Here is a 24,650-nt window from a genome sequence, read left to right on the forward strand (position 1 = left end):
CTTCCCTACTGTAGTAACCTCAGGAGGAGGAGCTTCCCTACTGTAGTAACCTCAGGAGGAGGAGCTTCCCTACTGTAGTAACCTCAGGAGGAGGAGCTTCCCTACTGTAGTAACCTCAGGAGGAGGAGCTTCCCTACTGTAGTAACCTCAGGAGGAGGAGCTTCCCTACTGTAGTAACCTCAGAGGGAGGAGCTTCCCTACTGTAGTAACCTCAGGAGGAGCTTCCTACTGTTGTAACCTCAGGAGGAGCTTCCTACTGTTGTAACCTCAGGAGGAGCTTCCCTACTGTAGTAACCTCAGGAGGAGCTTCCCTACTGTAGTAACCTCAGGAGGAGGAGCTTCCCTACTGTAGTAACCTCAGGAGGAGGAGCTTCCTACTGTAGTAACCTCAGGAGGAGGAGCTTCCCTACTGTAGTAACCTCAGGAGGAGGAGCTTCCCTACTGTAGTAACCTCAGGAGGAGGAGCTTCCCTACTGTAGTTATCCTCAGAGGAGGAGCTTCCCTACTGTAGTAACCTCAGGAGGAGGAGCTTCCCTACTGTAGTAACCTCAGGAGGAGGAGCTTCCCTACTGTAGTAACCTCAGGAGGAGGAGCTTCCCTACTGTAGTAACCTCAGAGGGGTGGGACAACGGTTCCCCAGGGCTAAACTTCATATGAACAGTGTAGAATGAGAGTCCTTGAAGTCCCATGCCGAGCTAGCCACAGAGTCCAGTACCTCCCTCCAGTCAGTTCAGGGTTGTATTCATTAGTGCACATCGTAGCAAACTGTTTAGCAACAACCAACTGGTTTATTATTGGACAAATTCAGGTAGGTCCTTCCTTGTTTTGTCCCCCGTTTGCTTCCTAGTGAATTACGACCCAGTTCACATGTTCCCTGTGAAGTTCTTGCCTGACTGCTGCTGGGCCTGAGCGTACCACTGCTGCCTGGGTTTCCTTTGGTCCACCTCAGACAGCAGGGCCTGACGGTAGGCCTCGTAGGACTTGACGATGCGCTCCAGTTCCTTCATGAAGAGCAGCTTCAACATGCCCTGGTACGTGTCCAGATCCACCAGCTGGAACAGCTCCCACTTCAGGATGTGGTCATACCTGGTGGAAGAGAGAGGTGAGCACCTGCACATCCTGTCTGCCTCCTCACTGTCCACATCCTGTCTGGCTCCTCACTGTTCACATCCTTATACCTGAACATCCTGTCTGGCTCCTCACTGTCCACATCCTGTCTGCCTCCTCACTGTCCACATCCTTATACCTGAACATCCTGTCTGGCTCCTCACTGTCCACATCCTGTCTGGCTCCTCACTGTTCACATCCTTATACCTGAACATCCTGTCTGGCTCCTCACTGTCCACATCATGTCTGCCTCCTCACTGTCCACATCCTGTCTGGCTCCTCACTGTTCACATCCTTATACCTGAACATCTGTCTGCCTCCTCACTGTCCACATCCTTATACCTGAACATCCTGTCTGCCTCCTGACTGTCCACATCCTGTCTGCCTCCTCACTGTCCACATCCTTATACCTGAACATCCTGTCTGCCTCCTGACTGTCTACATCCTTATACCTGAACATCCTGTCTGCCTCCTCACTGTCCACATCCTTATACCTGAACTTCCTGTCTGCCTCCTCACTGTCCACATCCTTATACCTGAACATCCTGTCTGCCTCCTCACTGTCCACATCCTTATACCTGAACTTCCTGTCTGCCTCCTCACTGTCCACATCCTTATACCTGAACATCATGTCTGCCTCCTCACTGTCTACATCCTTATACCTGAACTTCCTGTCTGCCTCCTCACTGTCTACATCCTTATACCGGAACATCCTGTCTGCCTCCTCACTGTCCACATCCTTATACCTGAACTTCCTGTCTGCCTCCTCACTGTCTACATCCTTATACCTGAACTTCCTGTCTGCCTCCTCACTGTCTACATCCTTATACCGGAACATCCTGTCTGCCTCCTCACTGTCCACATCCTTATACCTGAACTTCCTGTCTGCCTCCTCACTGTCCACATCCTTATACCTGAACATCCTGTCTGCCTCCTCACTGTCCATATCCTTATACCTGAACATCCTGTCTGGCTCCTCACTGTCCACATCCTTATACCTGAACATCCTGTCTGCCTCCTCACTGTCCACATCCTGTCTGGCTCCTCACTGTCCACATCCTTATACCTGAACATCCTGTCTGGCTCCTCACTGTCCACATCCTTATACCTGAACATCCTGTCTGCCTCCTCACTGTCCACATCCTGTCTGGCTCCTCACTGTCCACATCCTTATACCTGAACATCCTGTCTGGCTCCTCACTGTCCACATCCTTATACCTGAACATCCTGTCTGCCTCCTCACTGTCCACATCCTGTCTGCCTCCTCACTGTCCACATCCTGTCTGGCTCCTCACTGTCCACATCCTTATACCTGAACATCCTGTCTGGCTCCTCACTGTCCACATCCTTATACCTGAACATCCTGTCTGGCTCCTCACTGTCCACATCCTGTCTGCCTCCTCACTGTCCACATCCTGTCTGGCTCCTCACTGTCCATATCCTTATACCTGCACATCCTGTCTGGCTCCTCACTGTCCACATCCTTATACCTGAACATCCTGTCTGGCTCCTCACTGTCCACATCCTTATACCTGAACATCCTGTCTGGCTCCTCACTGTCCACATCCTTATACCTGCACATCCTGTCTGGCTCCTCACTGTCCACATCCTTATACCTGAACATCCTGTCTGCCTCCTCACTGTCCACATCCTTATACCTGAACATCCTGTCTGGCTCCTGACTGTCCACATCCTTATACCTGAACATCCTGTCTGCCTCCTGAAAGTCCACATCCTTATACCTTCACTTCCTGTCTGCCTCCTGAAAGTCCACATCACAGGGAAGTGTAATCATAATACATAGGACTTGAATAATGCTCGTTTAAAACCCAGAGACGCTTTACAGTAACGCAGCAACAGTAAAATCCCTTTACAGTAACGCAGCAACGGTAAAATCCCTTTACAGTAACGCAGCAACGGTAAAATCCCTTTACAGTAACACAGCAACAGTAAAAGGTGACAAGAACCTCTAATATAGCCATCACTACATAAATAAACACAATAACCTTTTCCAGCATGTTGTTAAGTTATGAGAAAGAGTAGAGTATCGAGCCCCAGGCTTTCCCCACTGCCTCAGCCATGGAAACAAGTATGGGGGTAAATCCCCACAGATATATGGAGGAAAGCCAGGTGGACGTTACTCACTTGAGCGGGGCGCGGGCATACACCTGCAGCCAGTCAGGGATCTCTGCCGTGTGGTACGGGTTGGCTGGGACCATCACTGGATGGTTCCTCTCTGAGGGGCGAGGCTGGTACACTACCGGAGGGGGCAGGGGAGGGGGCTGGTCATAACGAGGCACGCTGGAGCAGAAGGAGGAGGAGGGGGGGGGTTGGACAGTAAGTATGGACAAAGGCTAGGGTTAGGAGTTGAGTTTATCATGTCAAAAACAAAATGGTTAAAAAAAAGAACAAAGAAGAAGTCTACATTTCCTCCCTGACCTAGGAGCACAGTCCGTCTGTCTCTACAGTCTACCTAGGAACACAGTCCGTCTGTCTCTACAGTCTACCTAGGAACACAGTCCGTCTGTCTCTACAGTCTACCTAGGAGCACAGTCCGTCTGTCTCTACAGTCTACCTAGGAGCACAGTCCGTCTGTCTCTACAGTCTACCTAGGAGCACAGTCCGTCTGTCTCTACAGTCTACCTAGGAGCACAGTCCGTCTGTCTCTACAGTCTACCTAGGAGCACAGTCCGTCTGTCTCTACAGTCTACCTAGGAGCACAGTCCGTCTGTCTCTACAGTCTACCTAGGAGCACAGTCCGTCTGTCTCTACAGTCTACCTAGGAGCACAGTCCGTCTGTCTCTACAGTCTACCTAGGAGCACAGTCCGTCTGTCTCTACAGTCTACCTAGGAGCACAGTCCGTCTGTCTCTACAGTCTACCTAGGAGCACAGTCCGTCTGTCTCTACAGTCTACCTAGGAGCACAGTCCGTCTGTCTCTACAGTCTACCTAGGAGCACAGTCCGTCTGTCTCTACAGTCTACCTAGGAGCACAGTCCGTCTGTCTCTACAGTCTACCTAGGAGCACCGTCCGTCTGTCTCTACAGTCTACCTAGGAGCACAGTCCGTCTGTCTCTACAGTCTACCGAGGAGCACAGTCCGTCTGTCTCTACAGTCTACCGAGGAGCACAGTCCGTCTGTCTCTACAGTCTACCGAGGAGCACAGTCCGTCTGTCTCTACAGTCTACCGAGGAGCACAGTCCGTCTGTCTCTACAGTCTACCGAGGAGCACAGTCCGTCTGTCTCTACAGTCTACCGAGGAGCACAGTCCGTCTGTCTCTACAGTCTACCGAGGAGCACAGTCCGTCTGTCTCTACAGTCTACCGAGGAGCACAGTCCGTCTGTCTCTACAGTCTACCGAGGAGCACAGTCCGTCTGTCTCTACAGTCTACCGAGGAGCACAGTCCGTCTGTCTCTACAGTCTACCGAGGAGCACAGTCCGTCTGTCTCTACAGTCTACCGAGGAGCACAGTCCGTCTGTCTCTACAGTCTACCGAGGAGCACAGTCCGTCTGTCTCTACAGTCTACCTAGGAGCACAGTCCGTCTGTCTCTACAGTCTACCTAGGAGCACAGTCCGTCTGTCTCTACAGTCTACCGAGGAGCACAGTCCGTCTGTCTCTACAGTCTACCGAGGAGCACAGTCCGTCTGTCTCTACAGTCTACCGAGGAGCACAGTCCGTCTGTCTCTACAGTCTACCGAGGAGCACAGTCCGTCTGTCTCTACAGTCTACCGAGGAGCACAGTCCGTCTGTCTCTACAGTCTACCGAGGAGCACAGTCCGTCTGTCTCTACAGTCTACCGAGGAGCACAGTCCGTCTGTCTCTACAGTCTACCGAGGAGCACAGTCCGTCTGTCTCTACAGTCTACCGAGGAGCACAGTCCGTCTGTCTCTACAGTCTACCGAGGAGCACAGTCCGTCTGTCTCTACAGTCTACCGAGGAGCACAGTCCGTCTGTCTCTACAGTCTACCGAGGAGCACAGTCCGTCTGTCTCTACAGTCTACCGAGGAGCACAGTCCGTCTGTCTCTACAGTCTACCGAGGAGCACAGTCCGTCTGTCTCTACAGTCTACCGAGGAGCACAGTCCGTCTGTCTCTACAGTCTACCTAGGAGCACAGTCCGTCTGTCTCTACAGTCTACCTAGGAGCACAGTCCGTCTGTCTCTACAGTCTACCTAGGAGCACAGTCCGTCTGTCTCTACAGTCTAACTAGGAGCACAGTCCGTCTGTCTCTACAGTCTACCTAGGAGCACAGTCCGTCTGTCTCTACAGTCTACCTAGGAGCACAGTCCGTCTGTCTCTACAGTCTACCGAGGAGCACAGTCCGTCTGTCTCTACAGTCTACCGAGGAGCACAGTCCGTCTGTCTCTACAGTCTACCGAGGAGCACAGTCCGTCTGTCTCTACAGTCTACCGAGGAGCACAGTCCGTCTGTCTCTACAGTCTACCGAGGAGCACAGTCCGTATGTCTCTACAGTCTACCGAGGAGCACAGTCCGTATGTCTCTACAGTCTACCGAGGAGCACAGTCCGTCTGTCTCTACAGTCTACCGAGGAGCACAGTCCGTCTGTCTCTACAGTCTACCGAGGAGCACAGTCCGTCTGTCTCTACAGTCTACCGAGGAGCACAGTCCGTCTGTCTCTACAGTCTACCGAGGAGCACAGTCCGTCTGTCTCTACAGTCTACCTAGGAGCACAGTCCGTCTGTCTCTACAGTCTACCGAGGAGCACAGCCCGTCTGTCTCTACAGTCTACCTAGGAGCACAGTCCGTCTGTCTCTACAGTCTACCTAGGAGCACAGTCCGTCTGTCTCTACAGTCTACCTAGGAGCACAGTCCGTCTGTATCTACAGTCTAACTAGGATTACAGTCCGTCTGTCTCTACAGTCTACCTAGGAGCACAGTCGGTCTGTCTCTACAGTCTACCTAGGAGCACAGTCCGTCTGTCTCTACAGTCTACCTAGGAGCACAGTCCGTCTGTCTCTACAGTCTACCTAGGAGCACAGTCCGTCTGTCTCTACAGTCTACCTCGGAGCACAGTCCGTCTGTCTCTACAGTCTACCTAAGAGCACAGCCCGTCTGTCTCTACAGTCTACCTAGGAGCACAGTCCGTCTGTCTCTACAGTCTACCTAGGAGCACAGTCCGTCTGTCTCTACAGTCTACCTAGGAGCACAGTCCGTCTGTATCTACAGTCTAACTAGGATTACAGTCCGTCTGTCTCTACAGTCTACCTAGGAGCACAGTCGGTCTGTCTCTACAGTCTACCTAGGAGCACAGTCCGTCTGTCTCTACAGTCTACCTAGGAGCACAGTCCGTCTGTCTCTACAGTCTACCTAGGAGCACAGTCTGTCAGTCTCTACAGTCTAACTAGGATTACAGTCTGTCTGTCTCTACAGTCTAACTAGGATTACAGTCTGTCTGTCTCTACAGTCTACCTAGGAGCACAGTCTGTCTGTCTCTACAGCCTACCTAGGAGCACAGGGGTGTCTATACTGGGCCCTCTTGTTGACGTGGTCCACGTAGTAGGTTCCAAACTCAGCCGACTCCACCTTCTCCCAGCCAGGGGGCAGACCCTCCCTCTCCAGGGGGTGGGACCAGTGGGTGGTGTTGGTGTTGTGGTCGATGTAGTACTTCCTGCCTCGGATGGTCCAGTCTACCGTCCAACCCCGGGGCAGGGGGAGGTCCTCGCCGCTCGGACTGGACAGGTTCCCCAGAGACTTAGCCTGCATCTGACCGATACCTGGGGACCCAGAGAGGAGGAGAGCAGAGGAGAGAGGAGAGAGGAGAGCAGAGGAGAGAGAGGAGGAGAGCAGAGGAGAGAGAGGAGGAGAGCAGAGGAGAGAGAGGAGGAGAGCAGAGGAGGAGAGCAGAGGAGAGAGGAGAGAGGAGAGCAGAGGAGAGAGGAGAGAGGAGAGCAGAGGAGAGAGAGGAGGAGAGCAGAGGAGAGAGAGGAGGAGAGCAGAGGAGAGAGAGGAGGAGAGCAGAGGAGAGAGAGGAGGAGAGCAGAGGAGGAGAGCAGAGGAGGAGAGCAGAGGAGGAGAGCAGAGGAGGAGAGCAGAGGAGGAGAGCAGAGGAGGAGAGCAGTTAGGCTGTGTCCCACTCCCAAATGACACCCTATTACCTAGAGCAGGGTTTCCCAAACTCAGTCCTGGGGCCCACTGGGTGCACGTTAAGGGTTTTTGCCCCCATCACTACACAGTCGATTCAAATAACCAACTCATCATCATCATCATCAAGCTTTTAATTATTTAAATCAGCTGTGTAGTGCTAATAGTTCGCCTAATTTCAGTTTGTGACAAAACAAGCAAAGTATTAAAGTGTAGAGAATCATTGTGCCATCTACACCACTGAGAAATATATATTTTACATAATCAAAACCAGCTGGTGTACAAAACTAAAAAGATGCAAAAAAAAACTAAACTTAACAACGGGAAGCATGTTTCAATGAGAATTACTATACCACATATTTATATGGAAATTGTCAGGTTACCCCCCCCCCCCAAAAAAAGTACATATTGCAGCTTTAAATGCATACTTTAAAAATGTGAGGCTAAAAATGAAAAATCCTTAAAGTATGATAAAAAAAAGTGTTAAAAAAAAAAAAATCTAAATGTTACTGTCCCCACTACAACAACAAAAAATACATTTTATTTTGTCCTTTAACATTTAATTGAAATACTGTAGAATTCCATTCATTTCTATGGAGGACTGCTCCTACAAAGCCTGGCCAATACATAACATCATCAATCCAGGGGTTTATACACACACGTCATTGGTTGGTGCTCATGGGTCCGTTAACATGGAAATGATATCAAATTACATTTTACAGGCTCAAATGAGAACTGTAGCATCAAAAATAGAGAGTAGATATTTTTTCAGCACATTTGTCAGCTGGAATCTGATCAATTCTGCTTGTGAGTGATGGACGACAACACGATTAGTGCTCTTAGCCAGCGAGTGAATGAAGGACTGGAGTGCGCATTCCACAGAAATACCCTCCTCCGTCCACAGAGAGGGAAACATTGGTTTAGTCTGTTCCAGAGCATTGTCCGAGAGGAGAAATTAACTGGGATAACTAGTAAATCCCCCCAAAAGTTTCGATCTATACTAGTAACAGTACTGGGAGTAGCCAGCCACCTTGAAAAAGTAGACAGCCAGGCCTTCAAAACATTTTTCCGAACGATCAATATTTTGGGTGGCCTCTGGCACATTCTAATGCCTTGATTCCATCCAAAATACACAGCGAAAACTATTGAATATTTTATCAAAATTGACGTCCCAGATTAGAAAGAGGTGGTATTGTGTGTAAACGGACTAGACTTTACCATTTAAAAATGACTGAAAATGTATGAATTCTGTCAATTTAAAACAAAAAAGGTAGGGGAGTGTATCAGAAAACCAGTCAGCATTCTGGTGTGACCATCATTTGCCTCATGCAGCGCGACACATCTCCTTTACATAGAGTTGATTGTGGCCTGTGGAATCTGGTCCCACTCCTCTTCAATGGCTGTGGAAAGTTACTGGATATGGGCGGGAACTGGAACATGCTGTCGTACACGTCGATCCAGAGCATCCCAAACATGCTCTACGGGATTCTCTGCCTCTAACCCTATTACAGGGGCTGAGTCACTGGCGCTCTTTCATGCCGTCCCTAGGAGGGGTGCGTCACTTGAGTGGGTTGAGTCACTGACGTGATCTTCCTGTCCGGGTTGGCGCCCCCCTCGGGTTCGTGCCGTGGGGGAGATCTTCGTGGGCTATACTCGGCCTTGTCTCAGGGTAGTAAGTTGGTGGTTTGAAGATATCCCTCTAGTGGGTTGGGGGCTGTGCTTTGGCAAAGTGGGTGGGGTTATATCCTGCCTGGGGGTAAAGTTGATTGATATGGTGAGTATGCAGGCCATGGAAGAACTGGGACATGTTCAGCTTCCAGGAATTGTGTACAGATCCTTGTGACATGGGGCCTTGCATTATCATGCTGAAACATGAGGTGATGGCGGCAGATGAATGACACGAAAATGGACCTCAGGATCTCATCACGGTATCTCTGTGCATTCAAATTGACATCGATAAAATGTAATTGTGTTTGTTGTTCGTAGCTTAGGCCTGCCCATTCCATAACCCCACCGCCACCATGGGGCACTCTGTTCACAACGTTGACATCAGCAAACCGCTTGCCCACGCGACGCCATACACGTGGTTTGCGGTTGGTTGGACATACTGACAAATTCTCTAAAAACGACTTGAGGCGGCTTATGGTAGAGAAATGAACATTAAATTCTCCGGCTACAGCTCTGGTGGACATTCCTGCAGTCAGAATGCCAATTGCACGCTCCCTCAAAACATCTGTGGCATTGTGATGTGGCCTTATTGTCCCCAGCGCAAGGTGCACCTACGTAATGATCATGCTGTTTAAATCAGCTTCTTGATATGCCACACCTGTCAGGTGGATGGATTATCTCCGTAAAGTAAAAATGCTCACTAATAGGGATGTGCACAACATTGGAGAGAAAAGCTTTTTGTGCGTATGGAACATTTCTGGGATATTTTATTTTTGCTCATGAAATATTGGACCAAGACTTTACATGTTGAGTTTTGATGGATTCTAGGTTCTGACTCCTAACCTTGGAATAGTGTTATTTATTATTATTTTATTTAACTAGGCAAGTTAAATTATCATGTATCCTATTGAAATATTGAGGGCCGTAGTCTGGTTTCCACACCAGAAGTTAATGGGTATGTGTGAGAGGAATGTATATGGTGGAGGCAATTAAGCTGGAATGTACTGAGTGAAGGAAAGATAATCACATGGTTGCAGGCACTGATAAGGGTGGAGAGATGTGGGTTAGTGAGGAATAGAGGTCCGGTCAGGTCACATTAAGGGAGAAGGAACAGTTTATTGCCCGCGTCACTTAACTTCTTGCCTAGCAATAAATATGTAATGTTTAGAGAGAAGGAGGATGTCATCCAAATTGAGGTATATATATATATATATATATATACTGCTCAAAAAAATTAAGGGAACACTTAAACAACACAATGTAACTCCAAGTCAATCACACTTCTGTGAAATCAAACTGTCCACTTAGGAAGCAACACTGATTGACAATAAATTGCACATGCTGTTGTGCAAATGGAATAGACAAAAGGTGGAAATGATTGGCAATTACCAAGACACCCCCAATAAAGGAGTTATTCTGCAGGTGGTGACCACAGACCACTTCTCAGTTCCTATGCTTCCTGGCTGATGTTTTGGTCACTTTTGAATGCTGGCGGTGCTCTCACTCTAGTGGTAGCATGAGACGGAGTCTACAACCCACACAAGTGGCTCAGGTAGTGCAGCTCATCCAGGATGGCACATCAATGCGAGCTGTGGCAAGAAGGTTTGCTGTGTCTGTCAGCGTAGTGTCCAGAGCATGGAGGCGCTATCAGGAGACAGGCCAGTACATCAGGAGACGTGGAGGAGGCCGTAGGAGGGCAACAACCCAGCAGCAGGACCGCTACCTCCACCTTTGTGCAAGGAGGAGCACTGCCAGAGCCCTGCAAAATGACCTCCAGCAGGCCACAAATGTGCATGTGTCTGCTCAAACGGTCAGAAACAGACTCCATGAGGGTGGTATGAGGGCCCGACGTCCACAGGTGGAGGTTGTGCTTACAGCCCAACACCGTGCAGGACGTTTGGCATTTGCCAGAGAACACCAAGATTGGCAAATTCGCCACTGGCGCCCTGTGCTCTTCACAGATGAAAGCAGGTTCACACTGAGCACATGTGACAGACGTGACAGAGTCTGGAGACGCCGTGGAGAACGTTCTGCTGCCTGCAACATCCTCCAGCATGACCGGTTTGGCGGTGGGTCAGTCATGGTGTGGGGTGGCATTTCTTTGTGGGGCCGCACAGCCCTCCATGTGCTCGCCAGAGGTAGCCTGCCTGCCATTAGGTACCGAGATGAGATCCTCAGAGCCCTTGTGAGACCATATGCTGACACATGCACATTTGTGGCCAGCTGGAGGTCATTTTGCAGGGCTCTGGCAGTGCTCCTCCTAATCCTCCTTGCACAAAGGCGGAGGTAGCGGTCCTGCTGCTGGGTTGTTGCCCTCCTACGGCCTCCTCCACGTCTCCTGATGTACTGGCCTGTCTCCTGGTAGCGCCTCCATGCTCTGGACACTACGCTGACAGACACAGCAAACCTTCTTGCCACAGCTCGCATTGATGTGCCATCCTGGATGAGCTGCACTACCTGAGCCACTTGTGTGGGTTGTAGACTCCGTCTCATGCTACCACTAGAGTGAGAGCACCGCCAGCATTCAAAAGTGACCAAAACATCAGCCAGGAAGCATAGGAACTGAGAAGTGGTCTGTGGTCACCACCTGCAGAATCACTCCTTTATTGGGGGTGTCTTGCTAATTGCCTATAATTTCCAACTTTTGTCTATTCCATTTGCACAACAGCATGTGAAATTTATTGTCAATCAGTGTTGCTTCCTAAGTGGACAGTTTGATTTCACAGAAGTGTGATTGACTTGGAGTTACATTGTGTTGTTTAAGTGTTCCCTTTATTTTTTTGAGCAGTGTATATATACTACCACTGGTGGAACTATGTCTGTCTGTCTGCACTGTATGACCCAATTGGTAAATAAAACTTGGTTTGAGCTTCACTAATCGTCTGAATTTTTATAAGGTTAATTTAGAACCTAACAGTTTATATTTGTGTTCAGTGTAGTTACTCCACAATACTAACCTAATTGACAGCGTAAAATGAGGGAAGCCTGTACAGAATACCAATATTCCCAAAAATTCATCCTGTTTGCAACAAGGCACTAAAAGCAATACTTGCAAAAATGTGGCAAAGCCATTAACTTTTTGTCCTGAAAACAAAGTGTTGTTGGATTTGCCCCAAACATACAACATATTATTGAGTCCAGTCTCCATATTTTCAAGCAGAGTGGTGGCTGCACCATGTTATGGGTATGCTCGTCATCGTTAAGGACTGGGGAGTTTCAGCATAGAAGCGGAATAGAGCTAAGCACTGGCAAAATCCTAGAGGAAAACCTGGTTCAGTCTGCTTTCCAACAGACACTTAGAGATTAATTCACATTTCAGCAGGACAATAACCTAAAACACAAGGCAAAATCTACGCGGGAGTTGCTTACCAAGACGACAGTGAACGTTCCAGAGGGGCCGAGTTACAGTTTTGACTTAAATCTATAGCAATACTTAAATGGTTGTCTAGCAATGATCAACAGCCAATTTGACAGAACTTGAAGAATTTAGAAAATAATAAATGGGTAAATGCTGCACAATCCAAGTGTGTAAAGCTCTTAGAAACTTACCCAGAAAGATTCACAGCTGTAATCACTGCCAAAGGTGATTCTAACAAGTATTGACTCAGGGGTGTGAATACTTATGTAAATGAGATATTTCTGTATTTCATTTTAAATAAATGTGCAAACAATAAAAAATAAATAAAAAATAAGATTTACTGTGTGTAGATGGGTGAGAAATGTTTAATTCAGGCTGTAACACAACACGGAATAAGTTAAGGGGTATGAATACTTTCTGGAGGCAAAAAGTATTCATACCTCGGAGAGTATTCAGACCTCGGAGAGTATTCAGACCTCGGAGAGTATTCAGACCTCGGAGAGTATTCAGACTTTCAAAATTTTGGTAGGTTACAGTCTTATTCTAAAATGGAATAAATTGTTTAGAAATAGCTAATTTACAAAAAAAAACTGAATGATCTACTTTTACATAAGTACCGTGCCTCTACTCAGTACTTTGTTGAAGCACCTTTGTCAGCGATTACAGCCTAGAGTCTTCTTGGGTATGACGCTACAAGCTTGGCACACCTGTATTTGGGGAGTTTCTCTCATTCTTCTCTGCAGATTCTCTCAAGCTCTGTCAGGTTGGACGGGGAGTGTTGTCGCACAGCTATTTTCAGGTCTCTTCAGAGATGTTCGATCAGGTTCAAGTCCGGGCTCTGGCTGGGCCACTCAAGGACATTCAAGACTTCCCCACAGGATGATGCTGCCACCCCTACGTTTCACCGTAGGGATGGTGCCAGGTTTCCTCCAAACGTGACGCTTGGCATTCAGGCTAAAGAGTTGAATCTTGGTTTCTTAGACCAGAGGATCTTGTTTCTCATGGTCTGGGAGTCCTTTAGGTGCCTTTTGTCAAACTCCAAGCGGGCTATCATGTGCCTTTTACTGAGGAGTGGCTTCCATCTGGCCCCTCTACCATAAAGGTCTGATTGGTGCAGAGATGGTTGTCCTTCTGGAAGGTTCTCTCATCTCCACAGAGGAACTCCAGAGCTCTGTCAGAGTGACCATAGTGTTCTTGATCACCTCCCTGACCAAGACCCTTCTCCCCCGATTGCTCAGTTTGACCGGGCGGCCAGCTCTAGGAAGAGTCTTGGTGGTTAAAAACGTATTCCATTTAAAAATGATGGAGGCCACTGTGTTCTTGGGGACCTTCAATGCGGCAGAAATGTTTTGGTACCCTTCCTCAGATCTGTGCCTCGACACAATCCTGTCTCTGAGCTCTACGGACAATTCCTTCGACCTCATGGCTTGGTTTTTGCTATGACATGCACTGTCAACTGTGGGACCTAATATAGACAGGTGTGTGCCTTTCTAAATCATGTCCAATCAATTGAAATTTACCACAGGTGGACTCCAATCAAGTTGTAGAAACATCTCAAGGATGATCAATGGAAACAGGATGCACCTGAGCTCAATTTCGAGTCTCAAAGGGTCTGAATACTTACGTAAATTCTGTTTCTTTTTGTAATAAATTTGCAAAAATGTCCAAATACCTGTTTTCGCTTTGTCATTATGGGGTATTGTGTCTAGATGTTGTTTTTTTTAAATATATTTTAGAATAACAAAATGTGTCTTGTCACAACTGATTGGCTCAAACGCATTAAGGAGGAAAAAAATTCCACAAATTAACAAGGCACACCTGTTAATTAAAATGCATTCCAGGTGACTACTTCATGAAGCTGTTTGAGAGAATGCCAAGAGTGTGCAAAGCTGTCATCAAGGCAACGGGTGGTTACTTAAAAAAAAATCTCATATCTAAAATATATTTTGATTTGTTTAACACTTTTATGGTTACTATATGATTCCATATGTGTTATTTCATAGTTTTGATGTCTTCACTATTATTCTACAATGTAGAAAATAGTAAAAATGAAAAGAAAAACCCTGGAATGAGTAGGTTTGTCCAAACTTTTGACTGGTACTACATCAATTATTTTCCCACTTTTTGTTGTTGTTGTCACAAAACTACTAACATAATCCCAATCAATTTTTAAAACTGGTACCGGGTTACCTTAAAAACAGAACACCATTGTGTTTGTGAGACTCTCCCCATCCCATAGTAGGGTCATATTAGTTTGTAGCCCGAACAGTTTTGGACGCTACAGACAGAAGTTGACACGTCGACGGTTGCGACTTCAGACAGGTCCTATGGCGCTCGTGGGGGGTCGTATACGCTACACATGTTTGTGAGAAGACAGATTTTCAGGATGTCTCCTGGGTCTGACAAACAGAGCTGTAGCTCTGCCATTTTACACTGCGGATGGGAAGACCGACATAGGCAGATGCGGTGTATTGAGATGCCAAACGGTGCATCAAATCGACTCTTCAGGATTACTGTACATACAGAGAAAGACTTGTGAAGTAAACATTTGAAATGAAGCAGTCTGGGATTGAGGTATTTGACTTGGGGAAGGGCGGTCCCACTCCGTCTGCAAATTACTAGTTTGCAGCCAGACTACATTTTGAAGATCCAAACAGTGAGGTTTAACTGAATCGGCACCACCCCTTTCTCTTAAGGCTTTATCCAAACAAACAAAAAACAAGGATCTGCTAGCTGAGTACCCGGAAGAATGGTAGCAGCAAAGAAATACTTATTTCTACACCTGTTTATAAGCTGTGTTGACTAGTTACAATATAGCTCCATGGCTGAAGAGTGGCAGTCCAGGAATTAACCATTGAATATGTAGTCTAGTCACCACATCCAATGAGCTGCCTGCCTCCTCACCACATCCAATGAGCTGCCTGCCTCCTCACCACAGCCAATGAGCTGCCTGCCTCCTCACCACAGCCAATGAGCTGCCTGCCTCCTCACCACATCCAATGAGCTGCCTGCCTCCTCACCACATCCAATGAGCTGCCTGCCTACTCACCACATCCAATGAGCTGCCTGCCTACTCACCACATCCAATGAGCTGCCTGCCTACTCACCACATCCAATGAGCTGCCTGCCTACTCACCACATCCAATGAGCTGCCTGCCTACTCACCACATCCAATGAGCTGCCTGCCTACTCACCACATCCAATGAGCTGCCTGCCTACTCACCACATCCAATGAGCTGCCTGCCTACTCACCACATCCAATGAGCTGCCTGCCTACTCACCACATCCAATGAGCTGCCTGCCTACTCACCACATCCAATGAGCTGCCTGCCTACTCACCACATCCAATGAGCTGCCTGCCTACTCACCACATCCAATGAGCTGCCTGCCTACTCACCACATCCAATGAGCTGCCTGCCTACTCACCACATCCAATGAGCTGCCTGCCTACTCACCACATCCAATGAGCTGCCTGCCTACTCACCACATCCAATGAGCTGCCTGCCTACTCACCACATCCAATGAGCTGCCTGCCTACTCACCACATCCAATGAGCTGCCTGCCTACTCACCACATCCAATGAGCTGCCTGCCTACTCACCACATCCAATGAGCTGCCTGCCTACTCACCACATCCAATGAGCTGCCTGCCTACTCACCACATCCAATGAGCTGCTTGCCTACTCACCACATCCAATGAGCTGCTTGCCTACTCACCACATCCAATGAGCTGCCTGCCTACTCACCACATCCAATGAGCTGCCTGCCTACTCACCACATCCAATGAGCTGCCTGCCTACTCACCACATCCAATGAGCTGCCTGCCTACTCACCACATCCAATGAGCTGCCTGCCTACTCACCACATCCAATGAGCAAAGCAATGGCAACCTATTATTCCCCATATCCTAGCGGACACAAGGCTGTTTGGATCAGCTCAGTCATGAAGAAAAATACCTTTGCAGCTGTTTCTGAATAATAAACAATGCCGTGCTGGAGGTTGGTAATATTAAAATAAAACCCAGTCCTAAAACAAAAACCTAAAATAATTTGTTTGTCATATCATAGGAATCACACAGACTTGTAGTGGGCAGTTCAGATTTGTCACTTCAAGCCCAAATACATTATACGTTGACAAAAAATGATGACTTGACTTAAATCGTTGTGCAACATCATGGCTAAGCTCTGGCCATTGTCTTTCAGCTGGGAAAACGTGGCTTTTTACTGATGTGGGTATTTAAGGCTTCAGTCATAATTTTCTTCTTGTTTACAATAAATTACAACGTTTCCTTATTACTGAGTCATAGATTTGTTATACTCCTTTATTAAATATGTATCAAATTTCAAAAAGGTGCATGGTAACAGTTGAATAAATTGAGAGAAAAAGATAAAAAGAAACCCGCACACTGCTCCTGGATAGTATCACTGCTCTTGAAGCTTTTACGTATCATCCTCAAGGTCTTCGTCAGAGCTTTTCAAAGACAACAAAAAGAAGACGAAGAAGAAGCTCTGACGAAGTCCTTGAGGCCGATACGTAAAGCTTAATAATGAGCAGTGATACTAGCAAGAGCAGTGTGCGGGTTTCATATTCTTTACCCTCATCATATTGTATCCAATTGAAATGGGTTCAACTGATAATTTTTTTTTAAAGTATTAAGTAAGACTTATTTGGGGTGATTTCTGGGATAGTTCCGAATTTTTTATTTTCCTTTTTAATCCAGGACTAAGACTAATTTATGTCCGGGGAAACCACCACTTTATGCTTACCTGTTGGCGGTCTGTTGGGGGTCGGGGAGGTGTGTTGTTGCGGTGGTAGTCTTTGGAAGTTTGGATGTTCGTTGTGTTCATAGTATCTATAGTCCTCATGGAAGCGTTCAGGTGCTCTGGGCTGCTGTGGCCTGGGCTGAGGCCGTCTCTGCTGCTGCTGCTGGCTGTCGTAGTAAGGCTCCGGAGGCGGAGGGTAGTAGTAGCGTCCAGCGTCCCCGTTCTCAGCCACGGGGCTCACGTCCGTGAGGAAGGACTGTGAGGAGCCTCCGTACTCGTGGGTTATATCTCCCAGGCTACGTGGTAAGTACGGAGGGGCTGACATCCTATGACTTTCCCTCCGAGCCACCTCGTGGGGTGGTCTCTGCACAGGGGCGCGCAGGAAGCTCTTGTTGCGGGCCACCACAGGCTCAGGGCTGGGTCCCACTGGGTAAGCTGAGGGTCCTGGCTCCGGCAGAGGGACCTCTGTGCGTCTGGGAATAGTGGGTCCATGTCGGATGAATGAGGGCATGAGATCTGAAACAGACCAACAGGTGTATGTGTCAAGAACATGGAGGGGGGGGGGTGGACTACAAGCGTGAAAAAGTTGGGTATTCTACAATCATTTACCAATCCACAGAATCTTATCATTGACACAAAGATCCCGGGAATCCGTCTCTACATTCTGGGCATACAGATTAGAGTTCGGACTCGTCCGCGCTCTACCAACATCTTTAGTCTTTGGTTAGTAACTAAAGCCTTTCACTCAACAAAATAATGTTAGGAAATCAACAATGGATGTATTAATGTAACGTTTGGGACCAGAGCTAGCTAACTAGTTAGCCGAATCGCGCTTGGGACCAGAGCCAGCTAACAAGTTAGCCGCATATATATCAACGTTGGCAAACGCTAGCAAGCTAGCTGCTAGTTAGACATGCAGAAGACACAGTAACTATTAAATATTACGTTTACCAAGCTTCTTATGCTTGGGTATCATCATATAACCAAAAACTCACGACTTGTAAAAAGTGAACGAAGAGACATTGCTAACCTAGGTAGCTAGTTAGCCAGCCAACTTACTTCTCAGGACTGGTGAGGTCTCCTTCTTGACATATTTCCCGTGTACCTCCGCTGGTTTCGACGCCTCGCTTTTACTTTTCTTTCTTGAAAGCATAACTCAAAAAGGAGACATCAATGCAATGTAATAAACTCGTGGAAAGTTCCCCAAAAACTACGAGCGTCCCTTCCAATCTGCAGTGTGTACATTTTAGCTAACGTTAGATAGCTAGCTAGCAAGGCTAATTAACTACAGACTTGATTATTAACGTTAGCTGGCTAGCTAACGTTAGTTAACTTACGCATACCTGTTGCTAATTTTCTGACAATCTAGACAAAAGCCAAAACAGAACGATTGCTTGTATCAACTAATTCTAGCCAGTTTTGCTTAAGTAAAGTATTTTCGCCCAGTTAAATCACTGTTTTTCTTCTCCAAGCCAGTTGAAGTCGAAGTTGCTTTTCCATTCAGTGGACTTATCCAGCACCCAGCCCATGTCATCACCCCACTCCACACAAACTGCTCAACGCCTCCACAATTCATTCCAGCCAGCCCGCGGAGGGTTGTGGGATGGGAATACCACAGTGAAGTCATACCGTAGCTACATTTGCTCACAGTTTAAAATACAATAGGGAGAAAAGGGGGGGGTCAAAAGTTTTTTTAAACTATATATATATATATTTTTAAATTATATATATATATATATATTTTTTTTTAAATACGTTTATTTTTGTATCTTTTATTAACTTTTTTTTTTGTGGTTTGAAGGATATCACTTGCTTGTAGCCAAATAGACCTCTGCACCATCCCAAGTAGCCTCTTGTCAATGTCTGTTTTGAAGGGATGGCCCAACTGAATAAATACCAACAAACATCCTCACATACCATATGAGAATGGGCTGTCATTCAGTCATTCATTATCAGGAATGTTTTCTGGTACAGTGGTTTAGTATCATGGTATAAAAAAAAACTTCGCTCATCGTCAGTGACAACTTTTGTGATCAATTTAACATTCTTTGAAACAAACATTTATTATTGGATACAAATAAGTTATATGCAACATTTTTTCCTAATATTATATTGAAAGATGAATGAAAAACCTTAAAACAAAAAAAGGTACTATATTCTAAAAGTAGGTATGTGACATGTGGGACATACAGTACAATGTGTAAATAACTGACAATAAGTGAACGTCTGAATAACCCTCAGAGCTGTCCTGTAGCTAGTATGATGAGAATTAATAAAAATGCTCCAAAACTGGAGATTAAATTAAAAGTTCATTTGATAGGCATGGAATGTCTTCTGCTATGTAAGCACTAGTTTTCCTCTCTAAAAATAAACACTTTGAAACATTTGTAAATGTCATAATTAAAATAAAAACCATCTGCAATGTTTTCATACTTTAAATGAATAAGAAGATGCTGGTGTAATACTTTACTGACAGTGGTAAAGCAAGTGCTGGTGTTGGACTGGAGCGAACAGAACCAGAGGGGTACACTTCAAAGCAGGAACAAAGTGTTAGATAGCTAAGTTGCCTAAATATTCTGGTATAACGTTTTATTTTGTAATAAAGATGAGCTTGAAATAGGCATGGTCTCATTTAACCAAACAAAAAATACTTTTCTAGGTTGAGCTTTTTTTCCCTTTAAAAAAAAAAAATCAACAATAAAGTAAAACAGTTATTTCTGGTTGCTTATCAAAGTTACATGGCTAACTCATTGATTCTGCTTTGTAGTATATCGCTCAGGGTAGATGATAATGCTGTAATGTACAAGTATTGGGGCTTGGGTATGCCAGTAGATGGAATGGTAGTGTAACACTGTAGTTCTGTCCAAAGACATACGTGGTTCCATCCCTGTTCAGCTCACACCTGCTACATAAGGAACAGGTAAACTGGTAAAGGACTGGGGGTATAGGCTCAGGTGGAATGGTGGTGGAACGCTCGTGTTCCATCCCTGTTTAGCACACACCTGGCTGCTACATTAGGACCAGTTGATAGGTAATAAATCAAATCAAATGTTATTGGTCACATACACATGGCTAGCAGATGTTATTGCGATTGTAGCGAAATGCTAGGGCTCAGGTAGGGCATAGGTATGGCATAGGTCGGCTCAGGTAGAGTGTAGTCTTTGGCGGCCACTCTGTCCTCCTCAGTCTCCAACCTTGGAGTGTTACTGGACCCCTCACTTTCTCAGACAAAAAAAAAAATAGGTCTGCAAAAAAAAAGTTTTATTTCACCTGAGAAACATCACCTGTTCTCTCCAAACCTGCTGGTTACCTCCCTCGTCACCTCCCGACTCGATGACTGCAATGCCCTCCTTGATGGTCTCCCCCTCAAAAAGCATCCACAGGATGCAGATTGTGCAGAACAGCGCCGAGATCTGCCCACATCACCCCCATTCTAGCCTCCACTGGCTACCCACCTAATTCAAAACCAACTTCAAAACCCTCCTGTTAAGTCTTCAAAAACCATCAATGCCTCTGGTCCCCAATAACTCAGTGTCCTCCTCAGCTCCAAACAGTCAACAGGTTCACTCCGGTCAAATGATCAAAGACTCCTTGCAGTCCCCAAAGAAACGCAGAAAAACACTTCTTCAAACTGTGTTTCACTTTATGTCATCTATGTTGTGTTGTCTGTTGGTGTTACGTTCCAAGTTGTACTGTTCCGTCCTTGTCGCCTCCTTTATTATTCTGTGTGTCTTGTGTGTGATGAGATGTTGTTCTTCTTAGTTTTTATATCTCGCTGTAATAACTGTGTTCAACCGTGTTGGATCTTGACTAACCCTCTTGTTTCAAGAGGAACACAATGGGAATAAGTCCCAGACTTTATTGTGTGTTATCCTCCATGATTTAACTCATGTGCATGTATGGCTTTTTCCAAGTTTTGTGTGTGCTTGTTTTTTTTTTTTTTTTTTTTAATGGTTGAATTAATAAAGTAAAGTATCTTCAAACCTCACCTAATGTCTTTAGTTCTTTCACTAAAGCTTTTTTCTTTGAATGGTTTCTCTGTAAAGATCATTGGGATTTACGTCTGGAAATGAAAAGCGCTCAACAAAATGTAATGTATTATTATAGGAAAGAGTCAAGTGGTAGGGCATTGTGGGTAGGCGTGAGGGGACTGGGTGTAGGGGTGAGGGTACGGGAGGTAGGGGTGAGGGGACTGGGTGTAGGGGTGAGGGGACTGGGTGTAGGGGTGAGGGTACGGGAGGTAGGGGTGAGGGGACTGGGTGTAGGGGTGAGGGGACTGGGTGTAGGGGTGAGGGGACGGGAGGTAGGGGTGAGGGGACTGGGTGTAGGGGTGAGGGGACTGGGTGTAGGGGTGAGGGGACTGGGTGTAGGGGTGAGGGGACTGGGTGTAGGGGTGAGGGGACTGGGTGTAGGGGTGAGGGGACTGGGTGTAGGGGTGTAGGGGTGAGGGGACTGGGTGTAGGGGTGAGGGGACTGGGTGTAGGGGTGAGGGGACGGGAGGTAGGGGTGAGGGGACTGGGTGTAGGGGTGAGGGGACTGGGTGTAGGGGTGAGGGGACTGGGTGTAGGGGTGAGGGGACTGGGTGTAGGGGTGAGGGGACTGGGCGTAGGGGTGAGGGGACTGGGCGTAGGGGTGAGGGGACTGGGCGTAGGGGTGAGGGGACTGGGCGTAGGGGTGAGGGGACTGGGCGTAGGGGTGAGGGGACTGGGCGTAGGGGTGAGGGGACTGGGCGTAGGGGTGAGGGGACTGGGCGTAGGGGTGAGGGGACTGGGCGTAGGGGTGAGGGGACTGGGTGTAGGGGTGAGGGGACTGGGTGTAGGGGTGTAGGGGTGAGGGGACTGGGTGTAGGGGTGAGGGGACTGGGTGTAGGGGTGAGGGGACTAGGTGTAGGGGTGAGGGGACTGGGTGTAGGGGTGAGGGGACTGGGTGTAGGGGTGAGGGGACTGGGTGTAGGGGTGAGGGGACTGGGTGTAGGGGTGAGGGGACTGGGTGTAGGGGTGAGGGGACTGGGTGTAGGGGTGAGGTATAGTCTTAGGAACCGGTCAAGTGGTAGGGTACGGGAGGTAGGGGTGAAGGGCTCAGGTGGAGTGTGAGGAACAGGTAAAATGGTAGGGCATTGTGGGTAGGGGTGAGGGGCTCAGGTGGAGTGTGAGGAACAGGTAAAATGGTAGGGCATTGTGGGTAGGGGTGAGGGGCTCAGGTGGAGTGTGAGGAACAGGTAAAATGGTAGGGCATTGTGGGTAGGGGTGAGGGGCTCAGGTGGAGTGTGAGGAACAGGTAAAATGGTAGGGCATTGTGGGTAGGGGTGAAGAGCTCAGGTGGAGTGTGAGGAACAGGTAAAATGGTAGGGCATTGTGGGTAGGGGTGAGGGGCTCAGGTGGAGTGTGAGGAACAGGTAAAATGGTAGGGCATTGTGGGTAGGGGTGAGGGGCTCAGGTGGAGTGTGAGGAACAGGTAAAATGGTAGGGCATTGTGGGTAGGGGTGAGGGGCTCAGGTGGAGTGTGAGGAACAGGTAAAATGGTAGGGCATTGTGGGTAGGGGTGAGGGGCTCAGGTGGAGTGTGAGGAACAGGTAAAATGGTAGGGCATTGTGGGTAGGGGTGAGGGGCTCAGGTGAAGTGTGAGGAACAGGTAAAATGGTAGGGCATTGTGGGTAGGGGTGAGGGGCTCAGGTGGAGTGTGAGGAACAGGTAAAATGGTAGGGCATTGTGGGTAGGGGTGAGGGGCTCAGGTGGAGTGTGAGGAACAGGTAAAATGGTAGGGCATTGTGGGTAGGGGTGAGGGGCTCAGGTGGAGTGTGAGGAACAGGTAAAATGGTAGGGCATTGTGGGTAGGGGTGAGGGGCTCAGGTGGAGTGTGAGGAACAGGTAAAATGGTAGGGCATTGTGGGTAGGGGTGAGGGGCTCAGGTCTCTGACTATCTTGTTGAGGCTGGAGATCTTCTCATCCAGGAGGTAGTTCTTCTTCTCTGCTACTTTCTGTCTCCGCTCGGTCATCTCCAAGGCCTTCAGCAGCTGGGCGTTCTCCACGTACAGGTCCTTGATCAACAAATCAGCTTTACCGTTCTTGTGGTGCTAGAGACAGAACGGAGTGAGAACATGACCAATCAACCAACCATCCGCATGTATTTTATAAAGCCCTTTTTACAACAGCAACTGTCACTAAGTGTCTAACCTTGATACTGTGTCATCATACATTTACACTGCATCGATTCCATACATTTATTTTATAACAACTTGTAAGAGGGCTCAATAAACAACTCTCATGTGATATTATCCAAGTTCCAATAATTGCTGGGCAACCTCACTCAGTAAAAACCAATATAGAAAAAGTGATAACAGATCCTGAGATAACATAGTAAAGAGACCACTGACTGAGGGCTTTAACAGGGGCAGCAGGTAGCCTAGTGGTTAAGAGTGCCCGACCAGTAACAGAAAGGTTGGGGCCAGTAACAGAAAGGTTGTGGGCCAGTAACAGAAAGGTTGTGGGCCAGTAACAGAAAGGTTGTGGGCCAGTAACAGAAAGGTTGTGGGCCAGTAACAGAAAGGTTGTGGACCAGTAACAGAAAGGTTGTGGGCCAGTAACAGAAAGGTTGTGGGCCAGTAACAGAAAGGTTGTGGGCCAGTAACAGAAAGGTTGTGGGCCAGTAACAGAAAGGTTGTGGGCCAGTAACAGAAAGGTTGTGGGCCAGTAACAGAAAGGTTGTGGACCAGTAACAGAAAGGTTGTGGGCCAGTAACAGAAAGGTTGTGGGCCAGTAACAGAAAGGTTGTGGGCCAGTAACAGAAAGGTTGTGGGCCAGTAACAGAAAGGTTGTGGGCCAGTAACAGAAAGGTTGTGGGCCAGTAACAGAAAGGTCGCTGGTTCAGAGCAGACTAGGTGAAAAATCTGTTGACGTGCCCTTGAGAAAGGCACTTAACCTTAATTGCGCCTTTAAGTTGTTTTGGATAAAAGCCTGCTAAATGACTATAATGTAAATAGTAAATCATATATTTTGCCTATAGATTAAAGTGTACCTGATCTTTCAGTTGGGAGACCTTCTCTTTGAGAAGCAGCTTGACGTTATGCAGCGATAGTTCAATCTCCCTCATACGTTCCTCCATCTTCATCATTATCATCATCGCCCTCTCATCCTGGTGATGGAGAAGAGGTATACAGATGTTTAATCATCTTTATGTATCATCTGGCATGTTTGACCATCTTTATGTACCATCTGACATGTTTAACCATCTTTATGTACCATCTGGCATGTTTTACCATCTTTATGTACCATCTGGCATGTTTTACCATCTTTATGTACCATCTGGCATGTTTAACCATCTTTATGTACCATCTGGCATGTTTAACCATCTTTATGTACCATCTGGCATGTTTAACCATCTTTATGTACCATATGGCATGTTTTACCATCTTTATGTACCATCTGGCATGTTTTACCATCTTTATGTACCATCTGGCATGTTTTACCATCTTTATGTACCATCTGGCATGTTTAACCATCTTTATGTACCATCTGGCATGTTTTACCATCTTTATGTACCATCTGGCATGTTTTACCATCTTTATGTACCATCTGGCATGTTTAACCATCTTTATGTACCATATGGCATGTTAAACCATCTTTATGCACCATATGGCATGTTAAACCATCTTT

General features: G+C 47.2%; 3 protein-coding genes across 5 annotated transcripts in view; all 3 read right to left on the reverse strand.

Annotated features, from left to right (window-relative positions):
- Positions 1-768: 768 nt before the first annotated feature.
- Positions 769-18,628, reverse strand: LOC139563556 (protein salvador homolog 1-like). Its single transcript, XM_071382326.1, has 5 exons — positions 18,058-18,628; positions 17,002-17,514; positions 6,573-6,843; positions 3,253-3,408; positions 769-1,086 (listed from the first exon to the last, which is right to left on the reverse strand). The coding sequence occupies exons 1-5, from the start codon at positions 18,149-18,151 to the stop codon at positions 864-866; spliced, it is 1,257 nt and encodes a 418-aa protein (XP_071238427.1). The 5' UTR covers positions 18,152-18,628; the 3' UTR covers positions 769-863.
- A 2,471-nt stretch (positions 18,629-21,099) lies between these two features.
- LOC139563484 (uncharacterized) lies at positions 21,100-22,115 on the reverse strand. Its single transcript, XM_071382194.1, has 2 exons — positions 22,097-22,115; positions 21,100-21,836 (listed from the first exon to the last, which is right to left on the reverse strand). The coding sequence occupies exons 1-2, from the start codon at positions 22,113-22,115 to the stop codon at positions 21,100-21,102; spliced, it is 756 nt and encodes a 251-aa protein (XP_071238295.1).
- LOC139563574 (ninein-like) overlaps positions 21,839-24,650 on the reverse strand; it is a 61,818-nt gene continuing 59,006 nt past the window's right edge. For 2 of the 3 annotated variants that reach the window (XM_071382358.1, XM_071382360.1), the window contains 2 exons: positions 24,013-24,129; positions 21,839-23,071 (listed from right to left, as the gene is read on the reverse strand). In XM_071382358.1, the coding sequence (XP_071238459.1) occupies positions 22,844-23,071; positions 24,013-24,129 (345 nt within the window). In that variant the 3' untranslated portion in view covers positions 21,839-22,843. The remainder of the gene's footprint in view (positions 23,072-24,012; positions 24,130-24,650) is intronic. The other variant, XM_071382356.1, reaches the window with a different exon arrangement.

The sequence above is a fragment of the Salvelinus alpinus genome, chromosome 34, assembly GCF_045679555.1.
Source record: "Salvelinus alpinus chromosome 34, SLU_Salpinus.1, whole genome shotgun sequence".
Lineage (NCBI taxonomy): Eukaryota > Metazoa > Chordata > Actinopteri > Salmoniformes > Salmonidae > Salvelinus > Salvelinus alpinus.